General features: G+C 44.0%; 1 protein-coding gene across 1 annotated transcript; it reads right to left on the bottom strand.

Moving 5' to 3' along the window:
- Nucleotides 1-1,753: 1,753 nt before the first annotated feature.
- On the bottom strand, nt 1,754-26,882 carry TTC21A (tetratricopeptide repeat domain 21A). The gene is made up of 29 exons (XM_053468301.1): nt 26,758-26,882; nt 26,246-26,375; nt 25,479-25,589; nt 25,045-25,211; nt 24,101-24,223; nt 23,026-23,183; nt 21,488-21,572; nt 20,996-21,094; nt 19,742-19,934; nt 18,019-18,116; nt 17,252-17,452; nt 16,484-16,613; nt 13,858-14,015; nt 13,418-13,630; nt 12,487-12,725; nt 10,691-10,763; nt 10,377-10,487; nt 10,036-10,174; nt 8,787-8,890; nt 7,630-7,818; nt 7,170-7,280; nt 6,160-6,241; nt 5,348-5,498; nt 4,772-4,933; nt 3,980-4,175; nt 3,433-3,657; nt 2,645-2,765; nt 2,075-2,142; nt 1,754-1,987 (listed from the first exon to the last, which is right to left on the bottom strand). Exons 1-29 carry the CDS (start codon nt 26,782-26,784, stop codon nt 1,910-1,912), a joined length of 3,942 nt encoding a protein of 1,313 aa, XP_053324276.1. The 5' UTR covers nt 26,785-26,882; the 3' UTR covers nt 1,754-1,909.
- Between the last annotated feature and the right edge of the window lie 104 nt (nt 26,883-26,986).

Genomic DNA, 26,986 nt, shown 5'->3' with positions numbered 1-26,986 from the left:
AATATTTTGCTGTTTTCTGCTTTAAACCAGTTGTCGTGTTTGCCCCGTAATCTGTTTCCAGGCAGCCATTTGTATGATTCTCACTCTGATTGCTCTTGGAAACGGCGCAGGTACGGTCCTAAACAAATGTAATATTTCTGGGATCGCATATGATTTAAGGACGTTAATCCGTCCAATCCAGGAAAATTCTAATCCTCGTCATCTAGAAAATTGTTGCTTTATAATTCCAATTTTTTTTTTATAATTTACCTGTATGATCTCGTTTGCCTTCGAATATACTTTAATTCCCGTGTATTCAATGTTGCCATTCTTCAAATCCACCTTGCCCAGCCCTGCCAGGTCCTCCCCGGCCTCCGTCAGTCCGATATATACAACGGCATAAATTGGGTTTTTAACAAGTCTAGCTTATAGTTAGAAAAAGCTAAATCTGGCTACCTCTGACAGCGAAGCTGGACAGAAAGTCTCCAGGAATATCTGATGAGTTTCTAATTAATGCAGCCAGGGGTTCGATGGTTAATGCATACAAAAGGGTGCTAACGGGCACCCCTGTCATGTGCCATTTTTAATGCTAAGAAATTCAGTTGAAAGACATCCCCTTTATCCTAGCTCTTGGGCCATTGTAGAGTCTCTATGTCGTAAGAACGGAGGGGGGATTTCTTGAGATGTATTTCGTATGCCGAAGACCCTTTATTTTTCAGTTTCTCCAATAACTCCCTCCGTGTAACATTTATTTTCTCAATCGTATCTTTCTTTATTTCCCGTTTTTTTCCCCCATTTCTAGGAGTGTTAAGGTCATATAAAGATCCGAGACGTCCCCGTCTGTTTTTTTTCTTAAGCAAGGTAGCCCCTTTAATGAGATCTCCCCGTAAAGAAACATTTCATGGTGCAACACAATGCAGTATCGGTGGTCTCACCACTGTCAGAAATGTTTTGTCTTGGGAAAGAGAAAGCAAACGCTTCAAAGTGTTAACGGTTCTCATAGCAGACTTTATGACAACCATGACTTGTCAGGAGGTAATGATATTCTAAATTGTCACCTGTATTCAAGCACGGATTCCAGCTGTGAGAAAAGTACCAATTGGGATTCTTGGGTATTATAAAATCAAAGCAGACTGTGAGACCCTCGGAATCTGCCGGCTCACCCCCAAATCCTGAGATGAAGGCATAACATGCAGTGCCAGTATGCAAGCTCTTGGGACTAGGTTACTAGCATATCTTATTGTTTTAATAAATGAAACATCCATTAAAAAAGGACAATTATTTTATTAAGAACACAGCAAGAACATTAAAACATTTTTTAATACAATATTAACATCCAGTAAAGATACTTAATATGGAAATGCCGGCTATAAAAACATCAACTCAAAAAGGCATAGAAATATATTTTAGAACCACTGGTGATTTAATTTATTAACAATAAAATAATAAGTATCGTTAACGCTTTCATCGCCATTCTTTCTGTTTGCAAGCGAATGATATCCCCTCCAAAATGTTTACTCTCTGCATATTAACAATGAATTCACCTCTAGATTGCAAGCTCCTTTGCTGCTCGGTGTTCATCAACAGCGCAGGGAAATGCACATTTCTCATAAATGTATCTAGAAATACTATTCTCCATTTGTAGAAAGTGAGTAATATTTGGTCAAAAGAAAAAAATATACATTAGGTAATAATTTATAAAGGATGGTTAGAAATGCTCAAGATTGTAAGCTTGCGGGTCGGGCTCTGTCCACTTAATGTGTCGGTTTGTCTTAGTCGGTCAATTCTAGTCTTGTCAGACCCCTTAAATATTTGTATTGTACGAAGCGCTGCGCAAGTTGTTGGCGCTATATAAATAAAAGATAATAATAATAATAGTAAATGTATCTCATCTTCTTTTCGGCCCCCTCTGTGCTGAGATATATCGTTGCTACTGCTTCAGGGCGGCCTGAGCCTTTTCCAGTATCTCTTTTTGGATTTTTGGGTAGGTCGGATGATCCTTCAGCACCTAGAACGACAAGACGTGAGTTTGTTTGCCTTGTATCAGCATTTATCTCCACGCTTGGCACAATATCTGTGTAAAAGCCCAGCTCACCTTATGGCAGATATCAATGGCGTCCGTGTACCGCTTATCTTTCAGATAATTAAAGGCTAATCGGAAACCTAAATACAAGAGAAAAAAAACACATTTACTATTCCGAGTTAAGATGATGTCAGATACTGCGGTGTACGACGTACCTTGGGACGAAAGGCTTTTCTTTCCTGTACTCAAAAAAAAGGGAGCGCTGGATATTCTAGTCCCCCACCCAAAGCGCGGCCCCTACTTAAGTCTTCAAGGAGGGCTAAAAAGCCAAAAAGCAGAGCCTTCGGTGCCTTGGATCTACTGTGGCATTTTACAATAGAGAAGAAAAAAAATTCGCTACTATATTAAAAAAAATCACAAGTACGCTAAAACCTAACAGGAGTGAAAAGTGAACGGCGTCCGTGTGTCCAGCTCGTGGCCGGTGTCATAAAAACGTCCTCTACACCCACTGGCTAAAGGTTAGTTCTTTTTAAGTGAGCAGCTGAAATAAAACAAATTTGGATTTGGGGCCAAAATGGAACTATCCTTCGTAACATAATGGGCCTGCGGAAGGTTTGCGTCCCCCTGCAGTTAAATACCCACCGATCGCCGGGCTCGACTGATTGCTGTAGTGCCAGGCCTGTCTGTAGTTGTCGGCGGCGTCTTTGTAGGACTGCTCCTTCTCCATGATAAAGCCCAGGTATTCGTACGCTTTACTGCAAGACTGAAAACAGCAGGAATGAATGTCCACCCGTTCAGAGCCGCGGGTAAACAAATTCAAAAAATCACTACAGAATTCATCCAAAATGGAGAAAAAACAGCATGTGACGGAAGACGGATATATTGACAAAATGGTAAATGAAGCAGATAAACAAAAAATAATTAATTATACGTCTAAAATCTGGAATCTGGAATTATGGCAGAAATTAACATATTACAAAGCAGTCCATATCTACTAAGTATGTAAGAGATGTCCGTTCCTTTAATAGGTAGGGCCCCTTCCCACTTAGAAGTATAGTCTGGCTGGACGCTAATAAATGAGTAATTTCATATAACAGAACATACATATTTTTACAGGAATGGTAAGGACTACACAGAAACGTTCAATGGAAAACAGCCGGCTGACCTGTATATAAATATGGCGGCACTCATGGCTGCCAACATTTTGGCCTGTGCTGCTATGACAGTATGTAACCCGTGATGTCATTGGTGGAATGAGCGCATCTTACCACCTATGACATGGGTATGGGGTAATGACATCACTGTCTCACTCTGGTCACGTTACCCGCCAGTCCTGCTCGCACCGGGCAGGGATCTCGCGTGTGGCGAACCTCTGGACAGGTAGTCTGTAAGGACGGGTCCCAGCCGAATATCTCCACTGTTCTTCCTACCTTGTTGTACAGGAGGCAGTGTTTCAGCAGCTCCGTCGCCATGTCGTATTTGCCAGACTTTATGTACACGTCCGCCAGCAGGAGCCAGCTTTTCTCCAGGTCTTCCGCCTCGGCCAGGGACCAGTTAAATTTCGACAACCGCTTGAGCTGGTTCCTCGCCCGCGGCGTCTGCTTGAGAATCATGTACGCCTGGGCCACGGCGAGAATGGAGGAGGCATCTTCCTTCTGGATACAGAAGAGATGAAATAATTACAGGAAAACATTTTATCACCCTGTACACCGGCATAAACCGACATAAACTGCTAAAAAATGAGTGAATTAATAAATACTATTTAATCTCCTTCTGTTTAGGTGAGAGGGATGTGCTTGGATCCACAACAAACGGGTCAAAATCCCACAATGTACTGGTACGTTTTTTTCTGTGCTTATTTACATATTTTTAAGTAACTTTTTTCTAGTCGCATTTTCTTCCTGAATCCCGAAGAAGAAGTACTGTGGTTGGGAGTTTAATAATTTTGTATAGTTTTTCCTTAAAATGATCACAAACCTCCGCCGTGGCCATTTCTGTGAAGGCCGCCAGAGCGCTTTCCACGTTGGTTTTGTCCTTTGTGGCCATCAGACAGTAGCTCTGGAGCCTCGCCGCCTGGCTCTGCGCTTGTGGAGTTCGAGGATGGAAATCTTTGAGCAGCTTCTCTGCCGTGCGGACGGCCCTTCGCTCCGACTCCCTGGCTTCCTCCGAGAGGCTGCATGCGCGACGCGGAGAAGTCACATAACAAAGCCAATGGTCAGTCTACAGCAGGTGAGACCCCCATGAACCCCAACCAGCTCCTACTCCAAGCCATGATTTAATCTAAGGAGACACGTCAGACACCCAGAAGAGATGGTGAATGTCCAGCTACGCGAAAGAACCATAATTTCCTACTAACGACATCTATAACATGAACGAGCTTAGCTATATCAATGCCCCAATACACATATCTTTCTTAATGAGCTTCATGTCATGCAGGAGGGCGCTGGCACAGGGGACAATTGCCCCTCGAACCAGACCAGGTCTGGTCCTACTTCAGAGAAACATTAAATTTCAACCAACGCAAAGAAAGAATGTTCTGCTGGTCTGCTGTCCTACTCGGCTTGGGAGATTTGGTGTCTACTTCATAATAACCAGCTCTAAGAAAGAAGACTCTGATAACTGTCTCCTTCTTTGGATAGCAATGATACCCGGAGGCACATTTTGATTTATGAGCGGTTAATTAGGGCATTTCGCTCAACAAATGTCACAAGGAACATCAATATATTGCACTTCGTAGAAGATGAAGGGGGGGGAGGGTCAGGCTCTTACCGTCCATCTTCATCCAAGTTTTCAAACACCTCTCCTCCTACTAGCTCGTTGTCGGGGTTCAGACAGATCTGAATCATGTTGCTGATGGCGCGTTGACCCCACTCATTGTCTTTGCGAGCCTTGTTAAAAAATGTCAGGGCCTCGTTGGGCTGTCCTATGTACCTGCCGAGAAAATCAAAAGTACATAAACGTCAGGGGAGAAAAAAAACCCCCGTAATAAATAACGAATTAGACCTTGATCATGGGGGTTTTATCATTATTCTGCCTCGTTCCACCACGCTGGGTCATGAATGCATATGTTAATTAAAGGAGCAGTCAGGAGTAGGTTTTGAGCAGCAATCTTTATGTTTTCTAAATTCTATTATTTAAGAGCCGCTACCCCATATAGTCTGCGCCCGTAGCACGCTAGCCTGCCCAGCCGAGTTGGGGACATCAAGTTGAGGGGATGGAACATCATAAAGAGACCCTCAGCTGAGTAAGGGGTGGTTAGAGGGGCTTCAATAATCACACAAATAGATCTCTGAGAGAACAGACCCCTCTACACGCCAGGCTGCCCACATCTAGCGGAGAACGTACCAGCAGTACAGCCCTTTGCAGTAATTAAATCCGGGCTCGAGGATATTCCGCGAGGATTTAGCTAAAGACATGTCAAAGTACGCTGGAGCTTCGGTCAGCTTGCCGCCTCTCCTGAGCAGGTCAATTAATCGACTCAAGACGTCAAAGTTATCTAAAAAAAAAAAAAAAGACAAAAACATCGGATTGAACGGCATCTGCGGGCGCACATAGACTATAATCAACGGAAGGAAGAAAGGACTCCCCGAGCTCTGACGTTTATTTATAAAAGGCACAAAGCTCGCCGGGATGAGCCGGGATGCACTATTGCACATTCATTGGCAGCGTACTTAAGTATGCTGGTGTTTCCCCTAAACGGGGGAGGAAAATGAGAAAGAAAAGTCATTTTTCAACGGCACCTATTAAACTCTGGGTAAGATTGATGCCGGGAGAGAGACTAAAGTGGGTTAAAAATCAATATTATTATTTTTCTTTATATTTTCTTACAGTCCATACATTTAAGGGGTCAGCAAATCTTTTGACAGACGAACCGATATATAAGATAAAGAGGACCCTGCTTGAAATAGCTATGTATATATAAATATATATATATATATATAGCTATTTCATGTTATAAATACTGTTAAATTGTTTTATTTAATTTATTGAACTGTCAGATGTAAGATTTGGATAAAGAAGGAGATCTGCTTTAAGGCCAATGTCCGCTAACGAACAGAAGAACCTAAAATTATCACACCAGCCGAAATACCAGCCTCGCTTTTCATTACTCCGTATATTTCATTCATGCATTTGAGGGCCGGATAAACCCCGCTTACCTGGAGCTTTTTCCAATACTTTCTGGAAAAGTTCTATAGATTTCGTGTAATCCTGTTTCTGAAACGCAATGTCGGCCAGCATCTAGCAAAATGACAACAGACAGGGATTAAAAGCAATGAATGTAACGGACGGTCTTCCGTGTAAAAACATATAGGATCAATGGCCGGCTTTTCTGCAGACAATAGTGATCGTTGGTCATTTCAACTGTGAAATTTGTGCAATTTTACATTGATTTACAGGGGTTAAATTATAAGACTTTGTACATTCACTACTGTTCAAAAGTTTGGGGCCAGGAAATTTCTGGCTGTAACATAATCGCAAAAGGGTTTTCTAACCATCAAATAGCCTTTTAAACTTAAACTTGGATCAGCCATTGAAACACAGGAGTGATGGGAGTGATAAAGGGCCATTGGAACACAGGAGTGATGGGAGTGATAAAGGGCCATTGGAACACAGGAGTGATGGGAGTGATAAAGGGCCATTGGAACACAGGAGTGATGGGAGTGATAAAGGGCCATTGGGACACAGGAGTGATGGGAGTGATAAAGGGCCATTGGAACACAGGAGTGATGGGAGTGATAAAGGGCCATTGGAACACAGGAGTGATGGGAGTGATAAAGGGCCATTGGAACACAGGAGTGATGGGAGTGATAAAGGGCCATTGGAACACAGGAGTGATGGGAGTGATAAAGGGCCATTGGAACACAGGAGTGATGGGAGTGATAAACGCCCTCTGTACACCTATGAAGAGATTCCATAAAAAATCCAGCAACAATAGTAATTTACAACATTAACCCCGTCTGCGCTGGATTTCACGTTATTTTAATGGACAAAATTTGCGTTTCTTTCAAAAATAAGGACATTTCTAAGTGACTCCAAAATTTTGAATGTTAATGTAGACCCTCAGAACCGAAGGACATCTCTCATGTAAAACATCTCCACTTATCATTTACAAAAGGACACTTTTTGTGTTTGTGTTAATGACACAAAGCAAACCATATACATTTACCATCGAAGCCGCTTCATTAAAACCGGGGTCTTGAAGGAGGACGGCGCATTGGCTTTCACAGGAATCCAAATCATTCATTATTAGGTAAAGATGCGCTAATTCCAGCATCGCCTGGCAATGAAAAGGGAAACGCGTGAGCTCCTGGAGGTGTTTTCACAGGAACAGCTAATGGGGGTTCATTAAATCATCTTCCCTGTACGTTTCCACGTAGACCATTTGAATACAAGATGCTGACTATAAGATAACTTGTAATCTGTGGGTTAGAGACTCATTGTCCACAGGGCCATCTTTAATTTAAATGGGACCTTTGTGAAAACTTCTGCTGTTGGACCCCAACTTAATGTTTCGTCTGAGTGGGACAGCGCCTTTAACTGCACTCCCTACTACGCTAAGCAAACAAACCGTAGCAGATCTGTCTCTCAATGCCGCTCTTTACAGAAGCTATACAGTAAAAACGTACCTTGCCGTCCGTCTCCGAATAAAGCAGGGCTTCCTTGTAGTATTTTAGGGCTTTCTCATAATCTTTTTGATCCGTATAATGCTCAGCGATTCGCACGCAGATTTCCGAAGCCGTCTGCTTTTGCTCGGCGATAAGGTCGGGTTGTTCCAGAGGCGCGCGCTTTAGGATCCGTAACTGGATGTCGAGAGCCTGAGAAAAGTAAAGAACGTTATTGAAGGTATGAAGCGGCGAGCGTCTGGGAGTGTCCGCTCCATTACTACATGCAGACCAGCTGAGTGCGAGTGCCCTGAACATGTCCATAATCTGAGTCATGTTTTGAAGCAGCCCCCACAGCCACGAGTAACCTTACTCTGTGACATGTGTCCGCAGAGTATGATGTCATATCTCAGCGCTCTGCAGGGGCCGCACCGGCCAGAGGTAAATCTGTGGGGGGCAGCTGGGCTTTTGCCCTCGGTAAAGCCTAGGGTACAGCTCAGACAAGGTACACCACTGCTTTACCTAAGGCAAAAAAGTGAGTAAGGCTCCAAGGGAATACACAATGTTGTTAAAGCTCTAGTGTTTGCGTCTCTGTGCTAGAGGGCATCTGCTCCACATGTTCTAAGCTGAGCCCTAGGGGTTCAACGCACAACTGGTCTCCCGTCTCACGTGGGAAGGCCAAAGAGGAACCCATTCCCAGTGATGCTTTAAAACCTTCAATTACGCGTACCCACGGGCACCCAATCTTCAAGAGCCGTTCTCCACGTGGAGCAAATAAATAACGAAAAGTCCTACCGGCTCCAGAGCTGAAATCAGCGGAAATATAATAATACTAAGAGGCGACTGAGCTGAGCGCCAAAAGGCCATCTTCTCTACGGTGTTAACACCGAACTAGGAATTACTGAGCGATCCGGCCGCGTCCCCAGCCAGCGGCACTCATGCTTTACTCAAGCTGGTAGCCGTAGATAATTCATGAAGCTCTCCAACAATCAATAGCTCAGTTCCTTCAAGAACCGGTCCCTATAGGCGAGAAATTAGACGCAGAATTCTATTCAGTAACATTAACACACCTTAATGCACTCTGGTGCCAAAGAAGAGGGCCCTGGCCTTGTGAGCTTACAATCTATTGAAGTTTAGCATTTGCCCCACTTGTCCTGAGCGTAACGTTTTTGCACTGTTACCTTATTTAACGTATCAACCAATTCTTCTCTTTTGAAGGTTTTGTAGATCTTGCCCAATAACACCAGACACTTAACATCCTTCACCAACGACGCCAGGTCCGCAGCTGAAAATGAACACAAAGCATTGAGAGCGCAGCTTAAAATGTGTTTAAAAAGAGAATAAAAATCAAAAAGGATATAAGGGTGATATTTATTTAATACGACAAATTATCACATGACAGATAACAAACAGGTAATCGTATCTCTTGAGACATGCACTCGTTAGGACATTAGAAACATCTTAACACATTTATATATACACACACACACACACACACACAGACACACACACAGACACACATATAAGATGAGCAATGGGTTGGGAAGAAGCGGCCGGGTGAGACTCGCTTGGACAGGCACCAGATCTGCTTCCTTTATACATTATATTTTTTTATTTATTTAATGTATTTATCATTTTTTTTATTCCGATGTTTTTGATACAACGTAAAAAGGAACCAGAAAAAGAGACAATAAAACAATATTACAACATAATTATACTAAAAATAACCATATCAACCCTGCCAATGCTACCTACATTATGAAATTGGATAATCCTTGGAGGGATCTTGAGAACAGAAGCGCTTTTGGGGCTGCGTTTTGTAAATTACTATATCATTGATATTTTTTGATATTTGTTATTTAAATTCTCTACGTCTAATCTTGCAGATAAAATGTACAGAGGGCTCTATAGGCTCTTCCCGAAACAAAATTGTCAATCTCTGATTTTTATATAATTATATTTCAATATAATGTTTAGCATGCTGGTTTTATAATCGCTAGGAGAGACATCGGGGGCGCATCTCAAATGATTTATAGGGGAAAGGTCTCTATCACAGCTCTTACCGATTGCATTAGAAGATATTTAGTTTAAAAGTAACGGAATATTTAACCATGTGGAAGCCAAGATCTGTGCCTTAATAATCTGTGCTGAAATAATGTATATTAGCTATATTTATATATATATATATATTTTTCCTTTATTTTTTTTTTATTTTATCTATCTATCTATCCATTCATCTATCTATCTATCTATCTATCTATCTATCTATCTATCTATCTATCTATCTATCTATCTATCTATCTATCTATATATATATATATATATGTATATGTGTTTATTTTTATTCTGCAAACACCATGCACATAGGTATATTTATTTCACATTTGATTAATTTGAATTCTGATTAGAAACCTCTAGCAAAAGTCAAACCTGGTTCATGGCCCAGGGCCTTCTTGAGCACATTTTCTGCCTTGCCGTAGTTTCTGAGCTTGAAGAGAAGGTCAGCGAGATCACAGCATAGGAAGTTCTGGCCGCTCATGTTCTGAGCCGCTTCGTAGTAATTAATCGCCTACGGGGAATCAAACAAGTGTTTTATAAAATAAAGTCTTTAGACGGGGTCGGTATCTATTAGCTTTTAGGACTTCGGATGTGTCTTGTTCAGAGAGATGAGACCTCTAAGGTGACTAAGGCTTTCAATAAGCCAACGATGACCCCCCCAAAAAATCCTCCCCATAGCTGTTAGTTTTAAAAGTCAATAATGTGGTTAAAACCTTTTTATACTGATGGGTTTTGACGAGCGCTCGTCCGATTCTGCTGGCCAGGGACGCGTCGCTGGGATTCTTCCTGTGAGCCTGATCGTAAACCTCCAGAGCCCTCTCCGGCTGTCATTACAAGAGACAAAAGAGACATCTTTATCATTTCTAAACGCAGGTCTGAATGAGTAAAAGTAATGAAAAGGAAACCTAAAAAGAAACAGCCTTTAAAAAAACACAATGATGACAAATCAATAATAAAGACAGAAAAATAGGATTATTAATTACATTATAAAGAAGAGAAAAAGCTTTCATTGCAGAATTGTAGTCACCTCTTGGATCTTCATCAAGGCATCTCCTAGAAGACGACTCGTGAGAGGTCCAGGAAACCGTTCACAAAGCTCTCTGTCACAAAGGAAATGAAACAATAAGTTACTTATGTATATACCGTATTGGCTCGGATATAGGCCGCCCCCGTATATAGGCCGCATCCTAAAAGTTTGGTGCTTTTTTAAAGAAAAAGTTTTTTTCTTTAAAAAAAAGCACCAAAAAAAACATGCTGCCACTGTGTCCTCCCTCCCCCGAGATACGCTGCCACTCTGTCCCCCCCCCAAGATACGCTGCCACTCTGTCCTCCCCCCAAGATACGCTGCCACTCTGTCCCCCCCCCAAGATACGCTGCCACTCTGTCCTCCCCCCGAGATATGCTGCCACTCTGTCCCCCCCGAGATACGCTGCCACTCTGTCCTCCCCCCCCGAGATACGCTGCCACTCTGCCCCCCCCGAGATACGCTGCCACTCTGTCCTCCCCCCCGAGATATGCTGCCACTCTGTCCTCCCCCCCCGAGATACGCTGCCACTCTGTCCCCCCCCCGAGATACGCGGCCACTCTGTCCCCCCCCCGAGATACGCTGCCACTCTGTCCCCCCCCGAGATACGCTGCCACTCTGTCCCCCCCCAAATACGCTGCCACTCTGTCCTCCCCCCCCCGAGATACGCTGCCACTCTGTCCTCCCCCCCTCCGAGATACGCTGCCACTCTGCCCCCCCCCCGACTTACCAGAGCAGACTCCCGGGTGTCTTGCGGGGCCGGAGGGGGACATCTATGCAAATCGCGTATACAACTCCCGGTGCCGGCACTCAGCGGAAGTGCCGGCACCGGAAGTTGTATACGCGTATTGCGTAGATGTCTTCCGCCAGTCCCGCAAGACACCCGGGAGTCTTCTCTGGTAAGTCGGGGGGGGGTGTAAAATGTATCGTGCGGACGCTTAGACAACCTCCCGTGCCGGCACCCCCCCCGTGAGAAGTGCTGGCAGGGGAGGCTGTCTGAGCGTATCAGAGAGTAGGATACAGGTCCCCTGCACCGCTGCGGGGGATCTGTATCCTAACCCCGCTGCCTGCCCGGCGCCCGGGACTGCTTGTCCCGGGTGTCGGGCGCTAGACCCCGAATATAGGCCGCACCCCCACTTTAAAGACTTAAAGTGGGGGAAAAAAGTGCGGCCTATATTCGGGCCAATACGGTAAATTCCATTACATAAGTTATGGCGGGTAAAGGTGATGGAAACCCTTCCACTAAAATTAAGGGGGCAGTAGAAGTATTATTACACACTCATCTACAGACAGCAGACAAGCCAGAAGGCCTGTCTTCCCCTCAGAAATATCTTCCCGAGTTTAGTCTGAAAAGGCATAATGTGAGCGATTGGTTGGGTTTTTAGGGGTCAATGTGTGCTTTACAGACGCCGTCCGTCCACGAAAAAGCAGATGTTTCAACTACAAACCTTACCAAGGAGCGCCGGCCCGCAGCCGCCCATGCGAGCGGCACCCGTGTCTGATACGGATTCCAGGCTCATGTTCTGAGCCTAATCATAGTAACCGACTTCCTAAGAGGAACCGAACAAAGGCCCTCAAAGCCCCTCTTTAGACAGAGGTGGTATCGGTTATCGGCCCAAAATAGAAAACCTATGCATCCCATGCAAAACCGGAAACGTCAGATATCTGCTCGATGATGTCATAATCCAAACGACGACTCTCATTACAGTGCGCAAAGCAGGGTTTTTAGAACGCCGGCGAAGGTTCTCGCCCGTCTCAGGCTCGGCAGCGATGTGCCGGGCGTAGTATGTTGGCCTTACCTATAACACGCGATGTATAATTTCTTGTCCTTTCGAATATTGAGGTATATGTCAGCCATCTTCTGCTTGACCTCGGTGTAGTACGGTTGGTCGGGGGCGATATCCCTCAGCATGCTCAAGGCCATATCCGCGCCTCCTTTACTGAGCGCTAAGTCTGCGTTACCGAGAACTATCCGGATCTCTTCTGCAGTGCCTTGGAACTCCAGGATGGCGTCTTGCATCACCTTAGTGGCTTCGTGCTAGAAGATAGGGTTTGGTTGGTATACGTCGCACAGGCATTGGACGGTGGCACATTAGGGTCAATTAATTAAGATGCCAAAAAATACACAGCGGTCTATTCACTAAGGGGAGAGTTATTAGGAGAGTTTGCAGGTGTTCTTTTAGCTCCTTGACTTCGCTATTCATTACGAAGGGCCATCACTGGCAGGTTTCTCCAGCAAGAAGGCTGAGCTAGCCCTGTATAATACATAACTCAACTGATGAAGAAGCCCCACTGATTTAACTACACATCATGCAGGGCAGGCGGATCTTTAAATGCCGCTCAAGTGCACTGGGTTGGACCTTCATAATAAATATATATATATATATAGATAGATAACGTAATAGGCAACGATTCAGTAAGAAGCCTGGAAAAGCTGTGTGAAAAATATATTACTACTAATACTATTAAAAAAAAACCAAAAAAAAAACAGATGTTTCAATTTGGTTCCATAGACAAAATCGAGGCTGTTTTTTTAATGTTCTTCACCCAAAAGGTGGAAACAGAAATATACGGGAAAGGAAACTCAAAGGCAACCCCATAAAGCAGAATTCTCAGGGGCTGCCAGGTGTCCGGCAGGTCCGTTACGTGAATAACATTCTATAATATAACCATTTTTTTCTGAAGACACACAGATGTTCTAATTGAATAATAACCCGGGGGGTCTGTTACCTGCTCGCCGTTGAGCCGTAGGTTTTCTGCGAGCTCCAGATACACGGAGACGCGCTCCCCGGTGCTGAGAGCGAAGAGCTGGCCCTTCTTGGCTCGGCTGCTCATTTCCGGGAGCTTCATGGTCATCTTGAGCGTTGTTATAGCCTCCGCCAGCTCCCCGTTCTTTTTCAGAATTCTGGCTTTCATTAGATGATACAGGGGGTGATCCCGGACCTGAGGGAGACGAGGAAGCATTCGGCATATTGTGGGGTAAGCAGCGCGTTAGACTCAAGGTGCCTAATAACGTAGGTGCAGGAATAACGTAGGTAAAGCTATGAATGGGGGTTTAGACGCTAATGGGATGACCATGCCAAGGGCAAGTGCTTCTGACAGCGCCACCAAAGGCAGAGGCATGATCTATTCAGGTTCCTCCTGCTGCCTGTCCGGAGTGTCTATTTTACCTGAAAGTTGTAGCTCACGCCTGTCTCCAGAGACTGTGAACACTCCTTAAACTGTCCCTTTTCGAAGTAGATCTGTGCCATCAGAAGATGAACGTCAGCACAGGTAGCGTCCACCTCCACGCAGCGCTGCAGGCTTCCCAGGGCTCCTTCCAGGTTTCCTGCAAAACAACCGGATTAAGCTTCAGGACAAGCGAAGCTACTTGTTGCGAGACATCAGTTCTCATTTAAAGAGTATTCGTTTAGAGTTGAAGTGAAGAACTCGCCCCAGACCATTTGGGGGCTCCTGTTGGTGACTTTGTTGGAGCTGCTATGTGACACTTAATGAGTGAAACTGAGTGGCAGCTAGATTGGGTCTTCTTTAGCCACTTGGGTGGCAGATAAATGGAACAGCCTCACCGCAGAGGTGGTAGATGCAATTTAAGCTCCTGAATCAAGGCCACGGACTGATCTGCCCTCAGAGTCTATGTTTCTATATTACATGGTGAAACGTTGTGTTCGCTGATGCGAGTTTACGTTTCAAAGGCTAATTGATGGTTAGAAAACCCCTTTTGTAATTATGTTACAGACAGAAATTCCCTGTTTTTCCATAAAAACAGCTGAGTGACCACAAACTTTTGAATGCTAGCGAATATCATTTCAGCATGGGGGTCCTAAGAGGCACTGGGGTGGTAGCGGGGGTCTCTAGGCTGCTACGCTGCATTACAAAATAAAGAGGTACAAGTACCTATAGCTAGATTTTCAGCCGTAACTGTTTCGGGGACATTTTGTTAAATATAAGGATTTTTTTTAAATGGAATCTGTGATTTGTGTCTCAATGTGGAATAACCATCTTTATCTAATGACGTACTCTCTCTCTCTCTTCTTTTCCTGACATTATAAAGGCTGCCTGAACTAATCAACAACAAACAAGCGGCAACAGGGGAGAGATAACGTACTGGGGAGGAATAAATGTGCAGATGCCAAAAACAGGGGGAATTAAGATACCTTTACCATGATATACAAAGGTGGGGGTTTTAATTCATATATACTTTTTATTTTAATCTGCAACACCCATTACCAGAGCCCATTTAATTCACTGAACCGTAACACCTAGGGCGTGGGATACGCTACTTATTTACCGGTATTCTATAGGTACACACTATATCCGGGGCGTCCAACCTGCGGCCCTCCAGCTGCTGCAGGACTACATCTCCCATACTCCTCAGACAGCCTCTTAGCTGAAAGAGCATTATGGGAGATGTAGTCCCGCAGCAGCTGGAGGGCCGCAGGTTGGACTCCCCAGCACTATATAGTATCCCAGCGGCAGATATAAGGTACACCCTCAGGTCGGTGTTGTTGCAACTCACTAAGCTGCCAGTAGAGGTCCCCATTCTCCTTCCCACATGCCGCAGACATGGCCTCGTCTCACATAGTAAAGCTTTTGTTTTATTCGGTCAACTGTGTTATTATTATTATTATTATTATCTTTTATTTATATAGTGCCAACAATTTACGCAGCGCTTAATGTTTGTGAGGGACGATCAGCTAATGTTTGTTTCCAGGTGCCGACACACCTTCGTCTAGGGGGTAAAGTATTTAAATCCGCGCAGCTCGAATAATAACAAGAAAACGCCTCTGTGATAAGAAAACGGAGGGTTTAATACTGTGATGAAGCCTGCAAAAGGCTAAAGGTTACATTGGGAATGAAGATCTGTGGTAACAAGGATGTAAAAGATTGTAACCAGGCAATGACATCACGTCTACATCATAAGATCAAAAGCCTCACCCTAAACAAAAGCTTCAGGTTTCTTTTTACCGATCCCATCACACCTTATTTACAAACAGGCGCTACTGGCTTCACAGACAATGCGATTTGCCTTTTGATGTGGGCTTCAGGAGACTACGTTTGTATTTAAATAATCAGTACGTCAAGAAGAAGCACATTATGAACGTTACTGTCGTTACATATTGAAAGAGGTCACGGCCCTTTAAATCAATTGTGAAATGCCTCTTTTGTTCTGTGTGACGGGCAGACTGGAAATGTTACGCGTTGATCCTTGGCCGTAAAGACAAACCCCCCCTAGCGTGCACTATAGTGCTGAAGATGCCCATAGACAGACTTGAGTGGTAGATAAATGGAAAAGCATACCAAAAGAGGTGGTAGAGGCTAATACAGGGAATTTAAACATGTATGGGATCGGCATACGGCTCCTGAATCTAAGACGAGACCAACGACTGATTAAGGTTTGAGTCTTTACAGCATAAAAATGGGCGACTAGACGGGCCGAGTGGGGCCGATCTGCCAGGAGGATTTCTATCCCCGTCCTAAAGCAGGTGCGAGGGGGGAGCCCGAGACCCCTGCAGAGACGTCCTCGTTTACAGTAACACACACCGTACGGCACAGGCATTGCCGGGGGGGGGGGATAAACAGCCACGTGAGAGGATAAGACATGATGTTTCCTGCCGTATCTCATTAACTCTTTGAATAAATGCTGAAATCGTCCAAATGTTCTTTGGCAACATAGTTACTTTCCCGGGGGTTCCGCAGCACCGGGTCAGAGGCCTGAATTTGTTGATTTGCTATACCAATGACAAAGAACTGGGGGTAAGATGGAGATTTGGTGAGTAAAGGGGGCAAGTCACTTACCTGCTAAATACTTCGCCTGAGCCATAAGATAAAGCGGCTCCATTAAGGCAGGGGCTGCGTTAACCACGGGGGTCAGAATGGCGACAACTTGCTTCAACGCGGGCGACACGGCCTGCCCTGCGGATCCGGGCTACAGGTAAAGAGAAACATTCGCTTATTAAAAATCAAACATATATATCGAGAGTAAGAGTGTCGCGCAACAACACGAAGCAGTCACAACGTTTACATACACGTGATACATGTCATATAGAGTGACAGAGACTCGTCATCCCCATCAGATACTTTATTAAAGGGACGCCGCCAGCGAAATGAACCGTTACTTACTTTATTGTAAATGTATAAAGTAACACGCGTTTAGTTAGACAGACACAAGAAAGAAAGTTTGAGGTTTATTCCCTACAGCCGGGTTATGTTCCGTGATGCCGGATTTTCACGCTCTATAGGATTTTCACTATAGAAGGAGATCGCACCAGGGCGGCTTCTCTAGGAGATCTTTAGTCTCCTTCTTTCTCATTGGTTTGTCCCTAGCATCGTCTGCCCTTTGTAACTGGACCCTGACTAACATGTGACCTTGGTAGGTCTGCAGATCCCGTCTCAACTACCCCAAGACATTAAGCGAGTCCATTTACGTCCCAAAATATCAGCACTCGCAAAAGAAAGTACATTACAAAGCCACATTAAACCAGTAAATGAATAATATTGCTTTTTTCTGTAGCCTTTAACTCAGATCATGGAAACTGCTGCTGATTACCATAACGTGATCCATACCTGCTTAGGACAAAACGCCAAATATTCCTTCACCACGTTGATGATGAAGCTGGGATTGAGTTTCTCAAAGTACTCCACGCCGAGGGGCAGGTCCTGCATTGCCCCAAAGTGAATCCCCACCGCTTCGTTTAGAAGGTCCGTTACGATCTTTTCTTCCTTGTCCTTCTTTGAAGCCATGATTGCCTCAATGTAACACATCTCCTGGAAAACACCGGCGAAATCAACACGTGTATCAGAACAACGATCAGACGTACATAAACATGGGAGTGATAAAGGGCCATTGGAACACAGGAGTGATGGGAGTGATAAAGGGCCATTGGAACACAGGAGTGATGGGAGTGATAAAGGGCCATTGGAACCCGGGTGTGATGGGAGTGATAAAGGGCCATTGGAACACAGGCGTGATGGGAGTGATAAAGGGCCATTGGAACACAGGCGTGATGGGAGTGATAAAGGGCCATTGGAACACAGGCGTGATGGGAGTGATAAAGGGCCATTGGAACACAGGCGTGATGGGAGTGATAAAGGGCTATTGGAACCCAGGAGTGATGGGAGTGATAAAGGGTCTCTGTAAGGCTATGAACAGATTGCATTAAAAATCATCAATTTCCAGCTACAATAGTCATTTACAGCTTTAACCCCATCTGCACTGGATTTCTGATCCATTTCATGTTATTTTAATGGCCCAAATTGGCTTTTCTTCAAAAACAAGGACATTTCTAAGTGACCCCAAACTTTTGAGTGATGACGTGGGTCTTGGCTTTCACCTTTGATCTCCCCAATGATTTCTGAACTTCGTGCAAGAAATCGAGCTGCATTTCTGCCTCTTCCAGCTGGCCTTGCAGGATCTGACACCATATGACACCTACAGGAACACAGGAGTGAACCCTTTATGGCAGAAGTAAAGAATCTTTACATAAAAGGCGGCGTCGGCCCATTCATAAAATCTAAATCGAATCTTTGTGAACTTTTTACACAATCGTTACTCTCACAGCTGCAATGCTGGACCCCATTTTAAAAGAGTGGTTTTGAAGAAGGGTGCTAAAGGTTGAGCAGTTACCATGGAAACCAGTGGAATGTTCCCACGGTAGTTTTACAATTTTGTCAATAATATTTAAAAAAGATTACCACAGTTTAATGTAAATCTATTCTAAAACCCTCTCCTAAAAACATGTTATTTCTAGTACCGTATTTGCTCGATTATAAGACGAGGTTTTTTCCAGAGCAAATGCTCTGAAAAATACCCCTCGTCTTATAATCGGGGTCGTCTTCTCAGACCCCCCAAAAAATGTCTGCTGGGTTCATGCTGCTTACCGGTCGCGAGCAGCGTCTCTTCTGTTAGAAGCAGGAGGACAGGAAGCTTGCAGCGTCCTCACAGAGCTCTATCTCCCCCTCCCTCCTCTGGGGGCGGGGCCAGAGAAGTTGCTGGTACAGCCGGTCCCCTGCAGAAGTCTTCGAGTGAGAGATCTGCAGTTCAGGTAAGGGGGTGGGGGAGGTTTTTTGGGTAAGTATGTGTGTTTAATGTGTGAAGTATGTGTGATTAATGGAATGAATGAGTATTTAAATGTGTTTGTGTGTGATAGCATGGATGTGTAAGGGGGGTGGGGGTTGTAGCATGGCATAGGGAGGCTGTAATCCCACTACTATCATCCCCAGGTTCCAGCATGTACTGGCTGCCTTGGCTTGATAGGAGTGTGATTGCTGTTAGCAGTTTGATATATATATATATATATATATATATATATATATATATATATATATATATATATATATCAAACTGCTAACAGCAATCACACTCCTATCAAGCCAAGGCAGCCAGTACATGCTGGGTTAAAAGGCATATCATGGGGCTGAGTGGCATATAGGGGGTTAAAATGCATTTCTGGACCTCCAGAAATGCATTTTAACCCCTATATGCCACTCAGCCCCATGATATGCCTATATACCTCCAGAAATGCATTTTAACCCCCTATATGCCACTCAGCCCCATGATATGCCTTTTAACCCCCTATATGCCAGAGTGGCATATAGGGGTATAAGGCATATCATGGGGCAGAGTGGCAAATAGGGGGGTATAAAGCATTTCTGGGGGCAGAGTGGCATAACTGGGGGGGGGCAGGTTGGCAAATAAAAGGAAATTTAAAAAATATATTTTTCTCAATCATAGCTTTTATTAAACATGAAAAAATAATTTACATGAATTAATATTTACTGGTAAAACTTTTTTCCTATAGGGTCGTCTTATATTCAGGCTTTTTGTTTTTTTCCTAAATTAATATTTTGATTTTGGGGGGTCGTCTTATAATCGGGGTCGTCTTATAATCGAGCAAATACGGTATATTGGAGAACTAATGGCTAATATGCAGCTGGCTGGAAACATTACGGGGCAAAACTATAACTTTTTGAAAAAAGGAGTATAGTATTTTTGGAAACGTATTAATATCATACTAGTAATTAATAAATATGGGAAGTTCCCCTTTAAATACAAACCAACGAGTGCCTCTGTGTGCTCCGCGTCTGCCCTGATAGCCGTGGAGTACCACTCCGCAGCCCCTGCCACATTGCCCTGTAGCATCAGCTGATTGGCCAGCTCCGTGGCGAGGTCGGCGTATCCCGGAGCCATACGGAACGCGCGCTCGGTAAACGCGGAGATCTCCTGCAGGATCGCCTGGTTCTTTCCACACTAAAAAGAAAAGTATTCTGATAATTGTGCTTTGCTGGTTTTTATTTTTCGGCTGTTAATTTACTTTCCACCAACAACCCCCTTTGCATACCTGCCAACAGACAAGGGTCTTTCCCCAATATACCCCATTACCACCTCCTATCTACATGCACCGGGGTTCCAGAAATCCCCATCTGTCTTTATTTTCCCAGAAAATATTTAGACTGTTGGCAGCTATGCCTCCTAGCCCTGGCTCCAGATTATATCATGTGGGTAACTGCGTGTCATTTACAGGGGTCCCAAGTTTGGAAAATGGGGTTCAGGGGGATTGGTAGGGGATCGGTGGGCTCTGGAGCTGGAAACACTTCACAAATTTCATGCCGTCAAAAATCGATGAAGACACCGTTGTGTCAAAATGTACATATGTGCGTTGTTTGTAACAAGTATTACGTTTGTATGTTACAATGTGGTTATATGTTTACGTTGCCTGATTATGTGTATTTTAATGAAGAACATTCCCTTTGTTTCAGGAAGTTAGAATTTGACTTCATACGAATTTTAACAAAATTAGCCAAAAAGCTCTGAAGTTTCTTTTGCATTTTGTTGCTTTTTCTCACTCATTCTTACACTCTCACCCTCTCTCATTCACTCCCACATACTCATTCTCTCTCTTTCTCTCTCTCTCTCTCAGTGCCTCCCTTACTTTCTCGCCAACTGCGGTGGCTCTGCCCTTTTGCAGAAGTACTCCAACTCAGACAGATTCTAGGAGTAAGAGAAGTGCAGACAGGCTTCTCTTTCTCCACGAAACCCTCTGCATTATTCTCGCCTCTTCCGCAAAAGAGTAGAGCCACGGTGCGCATCATGGGGACAGCCTCTCCCCTGTTCCTCCAATCGCTCTGGAAGGCCTGATTAACAGAGATTACACAAGAAGAGGCAAGAAAAGAAGCGAGGCTGCGGAAAAGGAACAAGGGACAAGGAAGCGGTCGGTGGAGAAGGTGGGGAGACATTTAGAGTGAGCGCGCATCAGGGAAAAGAGAGAAACCACTCCAATTTTTGGGAGATTACCACTATAAGGGTCTTACCAGCCTACTGATCACGAGGATGTTCTGATAATGCAGCAGGGGGTTTTTGGGCTCCACCGAATCCAAAGTCACAATGAGGTCTCTGACGAGCTTTAATGCCTGTAAGGGCGGAGAGAACTGTTAGAGGATCCCAATGATTACTTTATTATTTCTACATTTTGGGGAAGCTAAAACTGTGCAAGCTTTACCGCTGTATTCTATGGACTGGATCCCCTTGTAGGCCTACTGGCAAAGTCCAAAGAAAAGGTCATGTGACGCAAAGAGCATTTATGTTTCTGACGGCTTTTATTCAGCATCGAGTAGGGGATTCACTTGGAAACACAGCTTGTTTGGTTTATGAAAGCTGCCGGTCCTCCTCGCATGTTTGCACATACAGAGGCACCGGCAGGCAGGTAGGCACCCCCTCCGAACTCAGGAGAGCCATTTGTGAGGTCCGGATTCATGTTAAACACGTAACACATAGAGCCAACACAGGCCGGGCACCATACTTACTTTCTCTAAATCTCCTTCTCTTGCAAGGCAATGAACAGCAAGAATCTGAAAAGCGTCAATGTTAGTTGCCTCTTTTGCCAGGATTCTGCAATAAACAAATTTTGGAAGATCTCTGTTTGAAATCAAGGCCTGACTGTTAATGCCAATGCTTAGCAAGTTACAAAAAGCAGACCAATCGGCAGGCAGATTGCATTTGTTGCTATAGTGACTGCATCAACTTTACCGCGCTGCACCAGAAGGCCCTTTATCACTCCCATCACTCCTGTGTTCCAAAGGCCCTTTATCACTCCCATCACTCCTGTGTTCCAAAGGCCCTTCATCACTCCCATCACTCCTGTGTTCCAAAGGCCCTTTATCACTCCCATCACTCCTATGTTCCAATGGGCCCTTTATCACTCCCATCACTCCTGTGTTCCAATGGCCCTTTATCACTCCCATCACTCCCGTATTCCAATGGCCCTTTATCACTCCCATCACTCCCGTATTCCAATGGCCCTTTATCACTCCCATCACTCCTGTGTTCCAATGGCCCTTTATCACTCCCATCACTCCTGGGTTCCAATGGCCATTTATCACTCCCATCACTCCTGTGTTCCAATGGCCCTTTATCACTCCCATCACTCCTATGTTCCAATGGGCCCTTTATCACTCCCATCACTCCTGTGTTCCAATGGCCCTTTATCACTCCCATCACTCCCGTATTCCAATGGCCCTTTATCACTCCCATCACTCCCGTATTCCAATGGCCCTTTATCACTCCCATCACTCCTGTGTTCCAATGGCCCTTTATCACTCCCATCACTCCTGGGTTCCAATGGCACGTTGTGTTCGCTGATCCAAGTTTAAGTTTAAAAGGATAATTGATTTTGTTTACCCTGAAAACAGCTCAGTGACCCCAAACATTTGAACTGTAGTATGTATATACATATATATATATTTATTTATTTTTAACCCTTAAACACATAAAAAAAAAAGAGTAGTATTTTAAAAAATCCCTTACTAATAAGGGATCTCGATATGTCTGGGTCTGCGGGAGAGAAGAGAGACAGATGGGATGTGACTGAAACATTTAAATTCATAAAGGGATTTAACAAAGTACAGGAGGGGAGTTTATTTCCAAGAAGGAGAAACGTTAGAAGCGTTAATCTCAAACTATAGGGTCGGAGGCTGAGATGTAATGTGAGGAGGTTTTGCTTTACTGAAAGGGTAGTAAATAAATAGAACAGCCTCCCAGCAGAAATAGTAGAGGCTTAAAGGGAATTTAAACAATGCACAGGACAGGCATACGGCTCCTGAATCTAAGACGAGACCAACGACTGATTAAAGTGTGAAAATGAAAGGGAGGATTCAACTTCGTTATTTCAAAAATAACAAAAAATGCTATAAGGGATCCTTGACGTGAAAATGTTTTATTAAAATAGCGGAAAGTTTTAAAATAATAATATAATCTGAGCAAATTTGTTTCATTTCGTGGTCCATCGCTTGGGGACCCTCGGCTAACACCCCAGTACACGCTACTCGCTGACGCCAATGCCCACCTGTGCGCCATCTCCAGGGTCTGATCCCAGTCTTGCTGAGCCAAAGTGATTTTCATCTTGAGAGCGTGCGCGGGAACGAACGAAGGGAAGCTTACGATAACTTGGTTAATCGCATCGAGGGCCGCGGAATAATTCTGCTGCATCATGAAACACGTCGCCTGGGGGGAAAACAACAGATATTATTTATTATCGTTTTTTACTATAAAAGCAGTCAAGGAAAGTCACCCCCCCCCTTTGAGACCCTAATAAACAAGACATGGGTCTTTAGTTAAGTTGCCAGAAAGACAGACTCTTCCTTATCTTATCTCAGGTGCAGTCGCTAAAAACAGACAGATGGGGGCAAAAATATTTGATGCCTAAGGATGCATACAGCGATACATTGGGGGCCCTCGCAAGCTACGTTGAGAGCCCCCTCTACCAATGCATGGACATAAATAACTGTGTCTTTAAACATGTGACGTTGGTATGGAAAATGTTATTTATTAGCAGCTAACAGACGTACTTAGCACCCTACAGCGTTATAATGGGAAGGCACAATAATATCCGTCATATAATAAGTACAGTAATGTCGATACATTATGATCAGGGTCCCATAGGTATGGATGCATTAGGAATCGGCTCCTTGCACCCAGGGGCTTACAATCTACATGCACCGTAATGATTTATATACAACTATATAGTAGGCCAGAGGGGAGATAATGAATACCATCTATCATAGTTAATTATTATATTCCGTTACATAAGAGACTCTGGAAAATCGATGTAGTATATGGAACGCTATGCATGTTATATGAATGTTAATATTTACTAATAATTGTGTCGATAATTGTAGAAAAGGTCATTTTAATGCAAATAGCAATTTTAACACAAGTAACGTGTAGAATTACTTGCTATCGGAAGTGTTAGAGATATTGACGTTCAATATATACATAGAAAAGGGAAAAATGCATATTATATATAGGTATAAAGAGTCTTAACAGTTTCAGTGCTGGACTGCGCACCTTAGAGGGAACATTAATTGGAAGACTTAACTCTAGGTCACATACATAAACTGTGAAAAACGCAAGGAAATTACCTTTCCCATCATCCCAAATATATCTCTGGAGCCTCGAATGCCTTCCTCGAAGTATTTCATGCATTTGGAGGCGACCGTTTTCTTATTAGAAGTCAGCTGCAGCCACCCTTTCAGTACCAGACCCTGGAACACAGGAACAGATCGTAACATTGGCTAAAGTGTTGGGTTTCTGCCTCGCGTTAACCCAACCAGAGTTTGGATAATGATCAGATGCCACGCAAGCAAGAATAGATAAAGCGTCATAAAGACGTGGCGTTACGGCCGCATGGGAAAAAAAATAGTAATTAAATATAAGTCCGTTCCTCCATAGACTTAGTCGGAGTCTCCGCTGGGGTGATTAAGACTGAGTCATTCTAACCGTTTACCGCGGGCAGTAGTAGATACAGATAACAGGGCGAGAATTCATACAAATGGCTGATATGCAGCTGTCTAAAAACGTTATATTATGTAAAAACTAGAACTTGGAAAAAAATGAAAACAGAAAAATAGTTTTGGAGATTCATGTTTAATGCGATATTATTAACCACAAAGAACTTTGGTGGGAGTTCCCCCTTTAAAAGGGGAAAAGCCCGAGCATTTAAATTTGCACATTAAGATGAATGCGTGATATATGCAGGTAACCTCCTTTTACTGAAACATCCCTCAATCTGTAGGTAGAAGATTTAGGATTTCTTTAATGGGGGGGTATATTGAATGGGGTCTTAATATAATTACCAGCATTATATTCTCCCCCTTTTCTCACTGAGCATGTGGTATATAAGTAGAACAGCCTCTTAACAGAAGTGATGCATGCGCGGGACAGGCATATGGCATAAGATGCGACCGGCGGCTGATTAAGGTTTAAGTCTTTACAGCAGGAGAAATGGGCAGAGTGGACGGGGGCCGATCTGCCGGCAGAAAACGATGTTTCTATGTCTAAAAAAGGAAAGATAATCCCTCCGTACCTCTGGGGACCTGCTGGATAACTTCAGCATCCTATCAATGTATTCCTGAGCCTTTTCGTTCCTTCCCAGTAGCCACAGGAATAAGCCAGCGTAGTAGAGAGCCTTGGCTCCACCGGTCCTGCGGCTCTCCTTCATCTTACTCTCCAGTTCCGAAATGGTGTCGCGGTCTAAAACAAATTGCAATAAAAAAAAATATATATATATATCTAAGCCAAAAGTACATACATTTATATGCAATAACCCCATATTTAACATATTTCCACCCAAACTCTGTTCACATCAGGATACAGTGTGTGTGTGTGGGGGGGGGCATTTGTGGCTCCCATAGTATCAGCCACAATCCCTGTGCCTTCCAGACTCCCCATACAATAAACCCCAAGTATACGAAAGAATATTCACACGCGAAGCATTTAGCGGCTTCACTAGAGTCTTACCAATCATGTCGCCTTTTTTGTGAGCATAAATCAGTGCCATGGTGGCACACACAGACGTCTCCGGGATATCCTTGATCAACTCCAGTTCTCGTATGGCTTCCTGTACACGGTCTGTGGATATAGTCAGCAAGAGAGGATTGGCCACTCACACTTTGAACCGCGAGCCAGTCTAATAACTAATTAAATTAAGTAGATTTAAAAGTTTGGGGTCAATTAGACCTTGTCACTCAGTGTCCTTGTTTTCAAAAGAAAAGCAAATTTTGTCCATTAAGATAGCATGAAATGGATCAGAAATCCAGCACAGACAGGGTTAATGTTGTAAATGACTATTGTAGCTGGAAAAGGCTGATTTTAAATGGAATCTCTTCATAGGCGTACAGAGGCCCTTTATCACTCCCATCACTCCTGTGTCCCAATGGCCCTTTATCACTCCCATCACTCCTGTGTTCCAACGGCCCTTTATCACTCCCATCACTCCTGTGTCCCAATGACCCTTTATCACTCCCATCACTCCTGTGTTCCAATGGCCCTTTATCACTCCCATCACTCCCGTTGTGTTCGCTGATCCAAGTTTAAGTTTAAAAGGCTCATTGATGGTTAGAAAACCCTTTTGCAATTATGTCACAGCTAGAAATTTCCTTGTTTTTCAAAAAACAGCTGAGTGACCCCAAACTTTTGAACGATAGCCTAATTACTAAACCACTAGATCATGAAGACGGTTTAAAGTAGTTATCACATGTCCGCTGCGGATGGTTCACTTATATTACCTTCCATAAGGGTGCCGTACATCTTGAAGAACGTGAGGACTGGATCATTATGGTACCTCTGAAGTCCTTCCCTCGCTAGATTTTGAACGTGTCGATAGTATTTGTTATAGGCGTTGAAAATAATGCCCGCCTAGAAAAAGAAAAGAAAATTGTGAGCTCAGACGGACCGCAGGATTTGCTTTTTGCTCCATCCCTAAATATTTTTAGCTCTGAACTCGTCTGGATTAAATTCTACGATTCTGGACTGACTGACCCCGAGCTCAGCGTGAAGAATGGAGTCTCGTGCAAAGTCCAAATCCTCACCAGAATATTACTCTATAGATTCAATATGGCGGAATCTTTCCAAAAAAATAGTATGCCTGTATCAGTCGTTGGTCTCGTCTTAGATTCAGGAGCCGTATGCCTATCCCATGCATGTTTAATAGCCTCACTGTATTACCCTCTACCACCTCTGCTGTGAGGCCGTTGCATTTATCTACCCCCAGTCTGTTAAGTTTAATGTTTGCACTCACCATGATGGGGGGGTCAGCTTCCGCCATTGTTACAACTATGTGAGTGATTCACTTTCTTATTGCAGGGATGCTTTCCAATATCAGCACATCAGGTGGTAATTCTCTCCTGGTTCTCTGCCTTTATCTTCCTCTCTCTCTCTCTCTCGCTCTCTCTCTCCCTGGTTCTTTGCCTTTCTCTCCTGATGCTCTGCCTATCTCCCCCTATCTCCCCCTCTCTCCCTCGGTTCTA

This window comes from Spea bombifrons, chromosome 5, assembly GCF_027358695.1.
Source record: "Spea bombifrons isolate aSpeBom1 chromosome 5, aSpeBom1.2.pri, whole genome shotgun sequence".
NCBI classification, from domain to species: Eukaryota; Metazoa; Chordata; class Amphibia; order Anura; family Pelobatidae; genus Spea; species Spea bombifrons.
The sequence above is the reverse complement of the archived record's forward strand: the minus strand, read 5'-3'. Positions and strand labels throughout refer to the sequence as shown.

Coding starts and splice junctions, on each gene's coding strand:
- TTC21A (XM_053468301.1), bottom strand. CDS start 26,784: ATGGCGGAAGCTGACCCCCCCATCATG. Junction 18,117..19,741: donor GCACACAGAGGCACTCGTTG/GTTTGTATTTAA, acceptor GTGTTCCTGTAG/GTGTCATATGGTGTCAGATC. Junction 14,016..16,483: donor TCAGGCGAAGTATTTAGCAG/GTAAGTGACTTG, acceptor GTTGTTTTGCAG/GAAACCTGGAAGGAGCCCTG.